General features: G+C 31.9%; 2 protein-coding genes across 3 annotated transcripts in view; one reads left to right on the top strand and one right to left on the bottom strand.

The window, feature by feature from the left end:
• Positions 1 to 5,014, bottom strand: part of LOC106682971 (LITAF domain-containing protein) — a 13,781-nt gene extending 8,767 nt beyond the window's left edge. The window contains exons 1-3 of one of the 2 annotated variants that reach the window (XM_067045615.1): positions 4,934 to 5,014; positions 4,110 to 4,207; positions 2,297 to 2,471 (exon numbers count right to left, since the gene is read on the bottom strand). In XM_067045615.1, coding sequence (XP_066901716.1) covers positions 2,297 to 2,471; positions 4,110 to 4,206 — 272 coding nt within the window. In that variant the 5' untranslated portion in view covers position 4,207; positions 4,934 to 5,014. Of the gene's footprint in view, positions 1 to 2,296; positions 2,472 to 4,109; positions 4,246 to 4,933 lie in introns of those variants that run through there. The other variant, XM_067045614.1, reaches the window with a different exon arrangement.
• Positions 5,015 to 7,090: 2,076 nt separating this feature from the next.
• Positions 7,091 to 11,247, top strand: mRpL22 (mitochondrial ribosomal protein L22). Its single transcript, XM_014424455.2, has 3 exons — positions 7,091 to 7,470; positions 8,221 to 8,434; positions 10,926 to 11,247. Exons 1-3 carry the CDS (start codon positions 7,252 to 7,254, stop codon positions 11,144 to 11,146), a joined length of 654 nt encoding a protein of 217 aa, XP_014279941.1. The 5' UTR covers positions 7,091 to 7,251; the 3' UTR covers positions 11,147 to 11,247.
• Positions 11,248 to 12,211: the final 964 nt, after the last annotated feature.

The raw sequence follows: 12,211 nt of genomic DNA, 5'->3' as shown, positions 1-12,211 counted from the left end.
GCATATCTTTGTAAGGGGAGCAGTCTGGCGAGAGTAAGAAAGGCTCAGGAAAAAGTATTGGATGACAACACTGATCTTTTATTCCGGTTTGAGCAGGCATGAGCTCACTAATTTATCAAGATTATTAGTTAACTTTGTCACCACCTCTTCTCCAAATACTAGCTCTCCTGAGAATGTAACTCCAAGATATTTTATAGTGTAGTCGGTTTTGCTGTTTGGATGACTTCTGTATTCTCAAGAGAGAGCATTGTTGATAACAGCTCTCCTTTGTCCATTATGATACCCACACTTTTCTTTGAATTTATTGCTAAACTAATCTCCATGGGCAGTCTCTGGACACTATTTATTGTTCTTTCCGCAGAAGCCCTGCCGCACGCTGTTACAGCATTATCGTCCGCCAACCCTGTGAGGACCACACTACACTCTCATGGTCACTTCTCAGGTCATATCCAACTTTATTAGCAAACTCCTGATCACAGAGCTCGCCAGTGCGCCAGCTCACCAAATGATCGATGGCCAGGTTGAACATCGAAGGCGACAAGGACCCGCCCTGAGGCACCACACGCAAGACATTGATCTGGCTAGTCATGTTGGTTCCTTTTATTTTATTTGTGGTTAGGAGAGTTGCGATCACATTTGTGAGGTTGAATGTTTGCCTCCAGCGAGCTCACTATGTGTCCATGACCAATGTTGACAAAGTACCAAGTAAGTCTAGAAAAACCACTGCGCAATTTTTTTCCCTATTTTTGGCATCTTTTATGATTGCGTCGATCATTTTGGCGCTTACATGTATTTGTATACATGTATCATTCCCGGCAGACCTTTGATGAAGCGCCTTTGACTTTTGCTGAAGGTGCCCAGCTTTCTCAATTCAGAATCCAGAACCTTTTCGATGGTACAACGCACAATCTAGTATATCATTATTGGCCTCCAGGAGGAAATACTTTTTGGGTCTCCTTTTCCCTTGTAGACGAATATTGCGCGCCCTTGGCATAAAGGCTCTGGTACATACCCCACCTTCAGCATCATCTCCGCAATATACTTAATGATGTGTGTTACCTCGAAGTATTTTATTGTGCGAACCAACACACCATCCGGCCCTGGTGATGAGTCCAACGATGTCGACTAGATAGCCTTCTTCACCACCCTACTATCTATGGACATCAAATTTGGTATCAGGGCACATTTCTCATAATCCGCAAATTTGCGGAGATTCTCTTTTTGAAAGAGGCTTCTAAAATGTTTCTCAACATCGGCTATCTTTAATGGGCATTGCTTGGGAGCATCGGCGTTCATAATACTGTGTACCACTTTCTTCCGTCTATTGTAATAATTGTATTAAACTAAATCATAGTGGTATTGCTCTTGCCGACAGTTCCTGTATGCTTTATTATTTAACGGATTCAAAAGAAGAACCCTCGACCATCTTCTTCAATGAATTTTTAAAAAATTAAGTGTGTGGGCATTTAAAGAAAAAAAAAACACTCAGGCTAGGAGAAAGAAAAAGACAATAGTATTAAAACTAGAAATATAAAAAGAAAACAAAAATTATAATAACAGTACAAGATGTTGGCTCCTCTGATAATAGACTGTGTGATCTTGGACAACAAGGTGACCTTAATCGTCAGTCAGCTGAGTCCAGGGAGGGGGGTGGTGGCAGGTCCGTTCCTCCAACTGATAAGGCCAGCCGGGCCCCGGTGTCGCAACTTCTCACTAAACTTCAAAATCCAGGCTCAATTCACATGAAACTCGGCAGATCACTTCCTTGCCTCATTTTCTTCTTCTTTAAAAGCAATTGAACACCTTTTGAAGTCGAGTTTTAATTCTTTCACCTATAAATTTCTTACAATAATACTTCAGAGACATTTGAACAAAAAAAAAAACAAGTATAGAAGAAAAAAAAAAAAAATAAGCGAGCTGTAATGAGAGGAAAGAGCCCTTCAAGAGCAGATGTTACTCTTAAGGATTTTAAATCTAATTTATTTTTTATTTTATATTAGTTCTATAATTCATTTCCATATAAATAAATAAGTATAGTAATAAATGTATTATATTGAACGTACAATTTGATATAAAAAGGAAACAAAAAATTGTAACTGACCAACAGAAACACCTATCGCGTTGTTGGCCAAAAAAATGTTTGATCCATTTCACATTTTGACTCTGCCATTGACTAAAATTCTTTTAAAGGAAAAAATGTGAATTTAAATTTTGGAGGTATAATAATTTTATTTGATTTTGTTATTTAAAAACAGGATAAAAGAACTATAAAAATTTAAAACATATTTATTCTTACCCAAACAAGAAGATGAGGACACCGGACAGATAAGCAATAAGGCCAGGTTCAGTTCTAGTGACAGTTTCAATACTGAGACCACAGTTAGGACAAGTAGCAACTAGTGGTTCTGGCCCTACATGAAGTATAGGTGCAAGTGGCACTGCCTGGGGCTGTGATGTAACCGGCTTGAATCCTGATACAGAGAATAAGTATGTAAACATCAATTTAAAAAGAAAAAAAAAATTTGAAAGTACTTCTAACACTATATATACTTTATAATCCCAAACAAGACTTAATAAAAACAAAGAATATTCTGGCATAGGAAAAAATATATACACTGAATTAGTAAAAATATATTTTCTTTCACAATATATATATCACTACTAGCCAACTTTCTATAAAACAAAGCAGTGCTGTAAATTATTTTTTTAAAAATGTGTCAAACATTTCCATGACATCTCTTTCAAAAATTTGTATTCTCCTCATATTGATTTTCTAATTTCAGAGAAAAGTAATGAGTCACAAAAATTAAGATCCATTACATAGAATGGATGTTCTAATACAGAATCATCACAGTGGACTTTCTTACTGTTGGATAGTCATAATCTTCCTAGTGTAGACATTTAAGTTAGAATCCATTTTTAACACTTCAAGTTGTCCAATGCATGAGTCCACCAGACTTATTATTTAATGTTTTAAGCTAAACAAAAACCAATCCTCTAAATCCTTCTATTAAGAAACAGTAAATTTTGATGGTGGATGCTCTGTTTTATGTTGACAAACTGCTCTCTTTGAATATTTAACGTCATTCTACATTCTGTATGCAGAGCAGATATACAAAATCCATTAGGAACAAAATTAGCAGCCTAAATAAGATGTAATCAGAACGATAAGAAGTCGTCACCTTAACAATGGAAAACATAAATCATTATATTCAAGCCAATAAGAAATCATGAACTATACTTAATTCTTTCACTGTATTTCAAGCCCTAAGCACTCATCAAACCCCAAATTAATTTTAAAATCTTATCTGTTAATTTCCAACTATTTTAATTGTAATAAACTAATTATTTTATGTACAATTTTAAATCAATTATTTGACAGTTTTACTGAATTCAGTAATTTCAAATACATCATAAAAAGTAACAATATATTAGAAAATATAAGAATAACAAACACTTCAGTAAATCAAAATTAAACAAACAGCTTGACTGAGTTGGAGACAACATAAACTACCATAAAAACCTGAATGTTAATTCTGCAAGGCTTTTGTTTACAGTAATATTTTATAGATTTTTACAATTTTTTTTTCTTGAATAGATTCATTCATTTTTTTTTTCAATTATATATTTTTTATTTTAATCAGCTAAATTGTAATCAGATATAGTGAGCAAAATAGGCCTGTTAACAATAGGCAAAACAACATACCACACATGCAGCATCATAAAGTATCAATCAAATCTAATTACTATACTAATTTAATACAACTAAAATTCATACTAGAAAAACATCACTATACAGGTGTTATTTTCAGATAAAAAAAATAATAGAACACAAGTTTCACTTCTCATGACAGGTGTGTCTGTGAAAGTTCTTTTTCAGTTACAGTTGAGCCTAAATTGCATAATTAAAAATTAACTTAAGGTGTCTAGTTATAACTGACAAAAATAGTTGAACATTTCCACTTTCTGTATAAGATAGTGCTCAACCCGTACATCCTAAGATGAGTTGTCAACTAGTGCTATAAGAAGTTCGTATGGTGTAGACAGATAAAAAAAGCAAGAAAATAATTTTTTAAAAAAAGCTAAAACTAGTTAAAATAACCAATAACCTGGAGGTGGTGGCGGTGGCTGTTGGCCAGTGGCTTCAAAGTATGAAGGAGGCGCAGCTGGATATTTTGGATTTCCTGAGTATGCTTCAGCATTCATTCTGGAACATGAAAAAAGAAAGACCACCTTAAATATAAATTTGAAAAATTCAAATGATGTAAAATATGATTATTAATTAATTAAGGTGCAAAAGCAGTAGTATTTATAAAGGTGTAAAAGTGAATTGATTAATAATAGTGCAAAAATTCACACTAGAGAGAAAGATTGAAAAGTCTATAATTATGGCATATTTGATAAGAGAATAAACACAACTTTAATAACCAAATATAAAAAACAAAACATTAAAATTAAAACAAACCTAATTGTTGCATAATAGTGTATCAACTTTCCTCATTATGATTCACTGATAAGTAACATGTCACAACGTTAACAAGTAAATCACAGTTAAAATTAAATTGCTGTATGAATTAAAAATATATGAGTTGAAAATGTTTATAACTCTGAATAAAATAAACACCTTACCTGGAGGTGGTTGTAATTCTTACAAAAAAAACTCAAATCTAGAAATAAATGCACTAAAAAAGTTGTCAAAGATAATAATGAATAACATGCACTCTTTAAAGAATATAAGAATAACGTTTAATTGATTAAACTTATTATATTTGTAAATAATTAAAATTTTAATTTTAATAGGATGATATAAATATTCTCCTGTCATCAATAATCACTCAACACAAACTAGGTATGAAATTGTAAAATCATTAAGATAAATATCACCAGTTTGAACTAATATATAACGTTTCAAATTAACAATCTAATTACTTACTTAAAAATTCAGAAACACGAACTTCCACACTGTAATCAAAAGTTATACTACCAGAATCAAGGTCGTTTCAAATATCAAGCAAAAATCGATTATTAAGATCAAAGATAATTTTATTTATCGACTTTACTTTCTACCTCACTGTTTAGTAACTGTCCATTCAAAATACATCGAATAGAGAAGATCTGTGTTAATTGGAACACTTTTTCTCAGAAGCAGTGAGAGCATTATTTAAAATGTTTCCCATTAGAATGATTATCATATATAGGGATCTTAACTAATTCTAAACTAGAGAGAGACGCGTAGCTTCTCAAACTTGGTTCGGAATTCTTACGCTGAATGTAAATATTGTAAATCAATGAATGTGTTTAAGATGTTATTTTACACAATATTTATTTTTTTTTTTGTTTTTTTTTCAGTAATTGTTTACCTCAGCTATTTATTATTTGGCTATAATTTAATTTATGTATCTGTAAATAAGGTGTAGATATGCTCGCTGGTCCAAATTGCCATTATCTGTAAGAACACCACAGAATGTAAAAAAAAAAAAAAAAAGTCACTACTATTTAGAGATTAGTTTAAAGTGGATCAGAAAACTCTTATTTAGTCTTTATTCATTCAAACAATCCATTTGTGAACATAACAGTAAAAAGGTAATATAAAATAACAAAGGCAGCAATATAATATAACATTTATAAGCAATATATAAATTAAACAGGTTAATTTAATGCATTTAAACAAAATTAACTCAAATTAATATAAGGCCATTGCTTGTTTGATTATTATTTACGTCTTGGCCTCTAAATCGCGCAAGCTCGGGCTGTACCTGCTCTCGTAGCTATCGACTGTATGTATGGGCTCTAGGAGTAGGTTCTAAACATTTTTTTTTTTTTCTTTTTTGAAACATCTTATAATGCCGTAAGGCAAACAAAGATAAATTGTAATTAGTGTATATATGTAATTCTTAGATTTAAGTTGTATCTATAATTGTAATAGTTTAAATAAATAAAATAGGAGGTTAGAAAAAAAAAATCTAAACCTTTTCGTTTATTTTGGCACCTACAAGTTTATGATTGATACCTCTTGAAGCTATTAAAATGAGATAAAACTACTAACTGCTTTATTTACAAAAAATAAAACTGTAAATAATGCGTCCAGCAGTGTCTTCTGATGAGTAAATTGACCATGCAGCTCTAAAAAATTAATTTTTAATACCAGATCCCTTCTTTCTATAAATTACATAATTGTAGTCATGATTAACTTACGATATTACAATAAAGTATTGAAGTTAGTACAAAGTCTGTACATAATTCTCTATAAATATCTTTTACCCTGTTCTGAGATGGTTTTCAACCCCTTAACTATTGTTACAATATGTATTTAACTTACTATTCAGATTTATATAATGTACAAAGTTAGCTGTCATTGCACCCAATCCACAAATATGAAGAGGTACTTTTTGTCATTCTTAATAGTAACTGGAAGTTAAAGATGAAATAGTAAAATTTTAGCTATTTCAGTTCAATTCTCCCTGATGAGATGGAAGAAAAACTTCCAACAATATTTTTTACTATGTTGGACAGATAACACTAAACGTTTAATTTTTCGTACTAAATATCTAATCATCCTTACAATACTACAGGGAAATTAATTTACGATAGGCAAAAAATATTGGTGAAAGTAAAAAAATTGTTTTAATTTTGAGATCGGTCAATATTCATGGATTAGCCCGAATACTAACCTTTGGGGTTTGATATTCTGATTGTAAGTTGGACGAACGAATAGCGGATTTCTCCATGGAGCACTAGTAATTTTTCGGGGTATCTACGCTATACGAAAAGTTAAAGGGGTTTAAGAAGACTTTGGAAAGTATCTTTAAAATTGTTTGTCGTTTTGACATAACAATCTATAGAAAAACAAGTTATGGCCCAAATTAAAATATCTTTTTTGGGCTCAGTAGTCTCTGAAGAATTTAAATTTGTCGAAAACTGTATCTGTCGTCGTTTTAAATATTATATCTCACAATTTCAAACATAGTTATACAGTTTTTTACTAAACTGATTTATTTGACTGTTTTTTTTTTACTTATTTTAATATCAATAAAGCAAACGAAAATCAGCAACGAAGCTCGATGCTACATTTACCTCTATGCTCACACATTATCATTGGTGAATGAATGTGGTGCATCCTGGCCTTTACTCTAAGAGTAAAATTTGGGTGTTGATATTTACTACATTATTGCTTCTAGTATTTTATGAGTTAACGAAGTGTTGAAATACAATGTTTTAAAAGTTGAGAAGAGTTTATCAAAGATTTAAATAATGAATGTTTTGAAAAAGTTGTTTGTACCCACATTAAAAGTACCACACCAACTGATTGGAAATGCTCTTATTTCACAAACAAGAAATATAAGTCATATTTCTAAAGCAATGCCTCCTTTAGAAGAAGAAGGCCCAGGACACCCTAAAAAGTCGAAATGGCTTGCTCATAATGATAAGATTTATCCCCCTCAATTACCTACTGAAGAAAGGAGACCAGCAGTATGTTTATTTTATCAATTTACAATTATATTTTTAGATCATGATCTACTCTTTTTTCTATACTTTGAAAAACTATATTTATGCATGATCAATCCTATTTTCTTATTACTTGCTGATCATATTTCTTAACAAAATTATCTATTTACTATATTCAAGGTAAAATACTATTCTAGTTGGAAATTTTCAGTTTCCGGATTTTTTTTTTATTTGATTTTTCACTTGTACCCCATAGGGTCATTGACATCTAAGAATTGTTAGATGTTATGATAGCCTGAGCTCTTTAAGAATTTCTAGAGTGAAGACTTGCCCTTTATTATTTACTAGTAGTTCCCCTAAAGTTGTTGGTAGTAGTATTTTTTTTTTTGGATTTCAGGCATTCTTGTAGCAAGTGTTTCAACTAATTGTAAGGTTTTGCTCTTAGTTGTTTTTACAGATGTAATAAGGTAGCCATACGTAAACATCTTAAGTTTGCAAAGTATCGGTTCTCTCCTGGACCCTCTAAGGTTTGTGGTCAATAAGGTTTTATATGAGGAGAAGATGGTTCCCCAACCATCAAATGGCACCCCTGCCATCAAAATATATCACAAATAAGTTGAAATACTTATTAATCATGCCAACGTTTCGGCTAGAGCTTCTAGCCTTCAACCTATGATATACCTTTGTTTGTATTGGTTTATCAATCATGTATTATATTTTGTGAATATAGTTATATAATACATTTCATTTTATTGAAAAGACATTTTTCCTTAGTTTGTCTGCCATGTGAAGAAAAACATTAAATATTCTCCAAAGAAGATGTGGTATATAGCTTGTTTTGTTCGGGGAATGTCTGTAGATGAAGCTCTAATTCAACTGAATTATGTACCCAAAAAAGGTGTCTTAGCAGTTCGACAAGCAATATTAGAAGCCCAACAACTTGCTGTTGAAAATCATAATGTTGAGTATAGAAGCAATTTGTGGATTGGTAAGTAATATTAAATGTATAATTTTATTTACATCATTTAGTAAACTATTTTTTCCTTATTTTCTAATGTTTCTATATTTCAATTTATATAATTTGCTTGTGAAATATTAAAATAAAATGTTAGCAGACTTTATATTACTAACTTTATTTTTCTAAACTTATTAGATAATTTATAAAAGGTGAGGTGGCCAAGTGGGCTTAGGATTAAAACTAGTTCAATTCTGACATATTTTTTTTTTTCTTAATAGAAAAATTGGACAGCCTTGTCAGAGAAAGACAGATGTTTCCTGTGTCCATTCATTTTTATAATTTGCAGTGTACATTAGTTGGGAGATGAATCAACAGATATTATGTCCTTTCACAGCGACAACTGTTCCGAGATATCTTAAGCATATTTTGAATGATTTATATTCACAGTGATATCTTGTGAAATCTTTCTCTAATATTTCTTGTATTTATTTTTCTACACCACAAGAAGTTGATTATTAAGTTAGTAGACTATTTTCCCTCTTGCAGCCCAATATTAATTTACTTTTGCCCTGAGTAGGTTTGCATCTTGTTGAATAATTTTTAGACCAATACACGTTAAAATATTGTCTCCATCCATGTTACCTATGTTGCATAGAGGGCACGTTAGTGAATTTGTGATGCCTATTCAATAGAGATGTTTTTGGAGCAGACCATGTCCTATTAGTAGGCGGAAACAAGCCACTCTCTCTCAGGTATGCTAAGATTGTCGGGAATTCGATTATCCTTATTTAGTAAGCTCTCCCTCTTCTTACCTTTCACTTGAATTTTGTATCTTGTACTTGTCCTGTCATTATAATTTCTCTTGTCATGCAAATAGGATAATTGTCTCATATATGTAATTAGAAGGGTTAGTTCTTCTGCTTAGTCAATCCCTTAAATGCCTTATTTGATTTATGTAAACAATTACCAGTTTTACATATCATATTGAACTATAATTCTCTGTATCATTTAAACATTCAGAACCACTTTCCCACTGTTGTTGAGGCTAATCAAAGCCTTAGTTGAAGTATGTAAGGTAATCATTAAGCCTATTTGATTTCAGATAGTCATATAAGCATGATAAGATGGTATTAGTATGTCAAAGGTACAAGTATAAGGCCTAATATAGGTTATTAGTATCTAGTTTCTTACTTGAACCAGTTTGTTCTCACCCTTCCCAAATTTTGGAACTTTTTTTTTTAATTTTACCCCCTACCTGCTCATTTCTGACATATGGGGGTGTTATCTACAGGTAATCAACCTATACTAGCCATGGTGGAAAGGTCATCAGTATTATTCTATCATTAGACATATTTTGTATTAAAGTTGAATTTTTGGAAATAATTTTCAAATTGCATTTTTTTGCCTTATAAATCATTACACCCTCCACAACGCCTAAGTAATTAAATAGTTACAATTAAGTAATGTTAAAATATAAATATTGTATTTCATATGTGTAATTGTTTGTTTTTTGGCATTGATCAATAGATATGGTCAGACTGTAATTGTTATTATTTGATAAATAACTGAAAAAATCACTGTTGATATTTATGGCTAGGATATCAACCTTATTGTTAAAAGCATTTTTAAAATTTTTATGTTTACTTTCAGTTTCTTTTCAATGTCAACAATTCTAGTATGTACAAGCTAAATTTCTCTCTAAATTTTTGCCTGCATATTAAATGAACTATTTAAAATAGACATGAATTTTATATGAACTAATAAAGCTATATTATATTGCTATAACGCTCACTTAAGGTGACAATTTCTGTTATGCTAGTAGTGTTACAAAAGTGAAAAAATAGGACAGAGCGGTATTGTCCTGTCCACATAGTGACAGTAACCCTAGGTGGTCCTTTCAAGTACTTTTGTAGTCGATTTTTCTATTAAAACCTTCCAACTAACTATATACCATGAGGAGAAATACAAATTAAAATAGTTCTAACAATTAGACCCCCACAGAATACGTGTTTCAGGATACTTCCATGACCCATCTGCAAGTCTCCATAACCATTTATGAAAACAGAACTTTAAAGTCTTTACTTTAGGTTGTTCTTGCAAATATCTGGACTACATGTGGACACGTTCACTCTTTGAAAGTTATTAATTATATGAGCTTTTCAGCTGACAGAATTCCATAGAAACGTCCTTTGTATTTTCATATATTCATTGTATAATAGTGCGGCAACTTTAATAAAAGAAAAAGGTTAGAAATTTGTGATGAGATATATTATTATTAAAAGTATTTTGAAAACTGTTGAAATTGGAATAAGTCTTTCTGGAAGACTAATACAGTTAGTATGTTTAAACAATATGTGATATATTCAATATTTAATACATGTAAATGTTTTTTTTACCTCCATCCAGAAAAAATTTATAAAGCTGTAACTGTAAAAGGTTTAAGTTCTAACATTTGCTACTTTTTTTTTTTTAGAAATTTAGTTAACTATATAGAATTAACAAATAACATTTTCAATTTCAGCTGAATCTTTTGTGGGCAAAGGGAATTATATAAAAGGGGTTAGAAGGCATGCTAAAGGCAGGCTTGGAGAAGTAGAGTACAAATATTGCCATTATTATGTGAGGCTCGAAGAAGGGAAACCTCCTGCTAACTATTATAATAAACCTGTGATGGATAAGGACACACTTTTATCCAAATGGATTGAAGAAATGAGAATTAGAAAGGTTATTAGTTCATTGTAGAATATTGTACATAATAAAATTTATATTAATCTCCATTTTTTTAATTTTGCCAATTAACTAAATAATGTTTATAAAAATGATTAAATATTTTGAAAAATTCATTAACTATTTTGTTTATGTCTACCAGTATTAAGTTCATCTAATTTCATCCTCAAACATATTTTTCTTGACACGTATAATGCAAGCACATCTCTTTCTATAGATTTTATTTTCAAATGATAAATCAAATATATTAAAAAATAACAATAAAACAACCTTATTGTTTCCTACCATTTGGAAACAAGCGATCACAGTATTGCTACTCAAGCCAGTGAAGAAAGATGATGACAGAGCACTATCGTCCGATCAGCCTCCCCTTGCACATAACCAAGGTCTTTGAGCATCCACTATCTTATGGAGTAATGCAGAGAACTTGTTATACCCCCTAAACAGACTGGATTCCAGCAAGCTTTGTCCATCAAACATCATCTGGTGAAGCTTTGCATAGAGCAGATGAAGAAAAGCTTAGCAACTGCCTTTATCTCCCTGGATTGCAGCCAAGCCTTTGATAGCACATCCTACCCACATCAACTCTGCTGACTGATTGTTACAAGCTCGTTAGCTTAAGATCTTTCATTGTATGATTTGACGAGAACTGCCCGCCTCTGGTCCCCATCACCGACGTCATAGTCATGTCATTCCAGAAAGGGAAGAAGTAGTAGACTGTCTCATCTGTTCATCTGAAAAGGCATCTAACCTTCTTCCAGGTTACCAGAAACAGTCATGAAGAGCTTCTCTTTGTGCCAGAGTTCATGAGCTTAAGGCATATCAAGTTCTTTGGAGAACTTCATCTCATGCCTCTGCTAGCTCAAGCTCTGAGTTCAGAGGGATCGCCCCATCACCAAGATCTGGGACTGTCCCCTTGGTCGACATCCTCGTTGAGGAAAAGGCTTCAGATCCTGCAGTCTGAAACGACGAGCTGAGCGGTCCCTCCCCATTGTATGTAATCCTTGGTTATACTGCTACTAATGTACAACCCATCTTCAGTGGTCTCAGCGTACTTATCTTAAAATGACACTATGGCAA

This window comes from Halyomorpha halys, unplaced genomic scaffold (genome assembly GCF_000696795.3).
Source record: "Halyomorpha halys isolate HHAL.00 unplaced genomic scaffold, Hhal_1.1 Scaffold25.1, whole genome shotgun sequence".
NCBI lineage: Eukaryota > Metazoa > Arthropoda > Insecta > Hemiptera > Pentatomidae > Halyomorpha > Halyomorpha halys.
The sequence above is the reverse complement of the archived record's forward strand: the minus strand, read 5'-3'. Positions and strand labels throughout refer to the sequence as shown.

Bases quoted from the DNA above. Each gene is read 5' to 3' on its own strand.
- mRpL22 (XM_014424455.2), top strand. From the start codon at position 7,252: ATGAATGTTTTGAAAAAGTTGTTTGTACCCACATTAAAAGTACCACAC. The intron at 7,471-8,220 runs GTATGTTTATTT...ATTTTTCCTTAG, and splicing joins CTGAAGAAAGGAGACCAGCA to TTTGTCTGCCATGTGAAGAA. The intron at 8,435-10,925 runs GTAAGTAATATT...TTTCAATTTCAG, and splicing joins TAGAAGCAATTTGTGGATTG to CTGAATCTTTTGTGGGCAAA.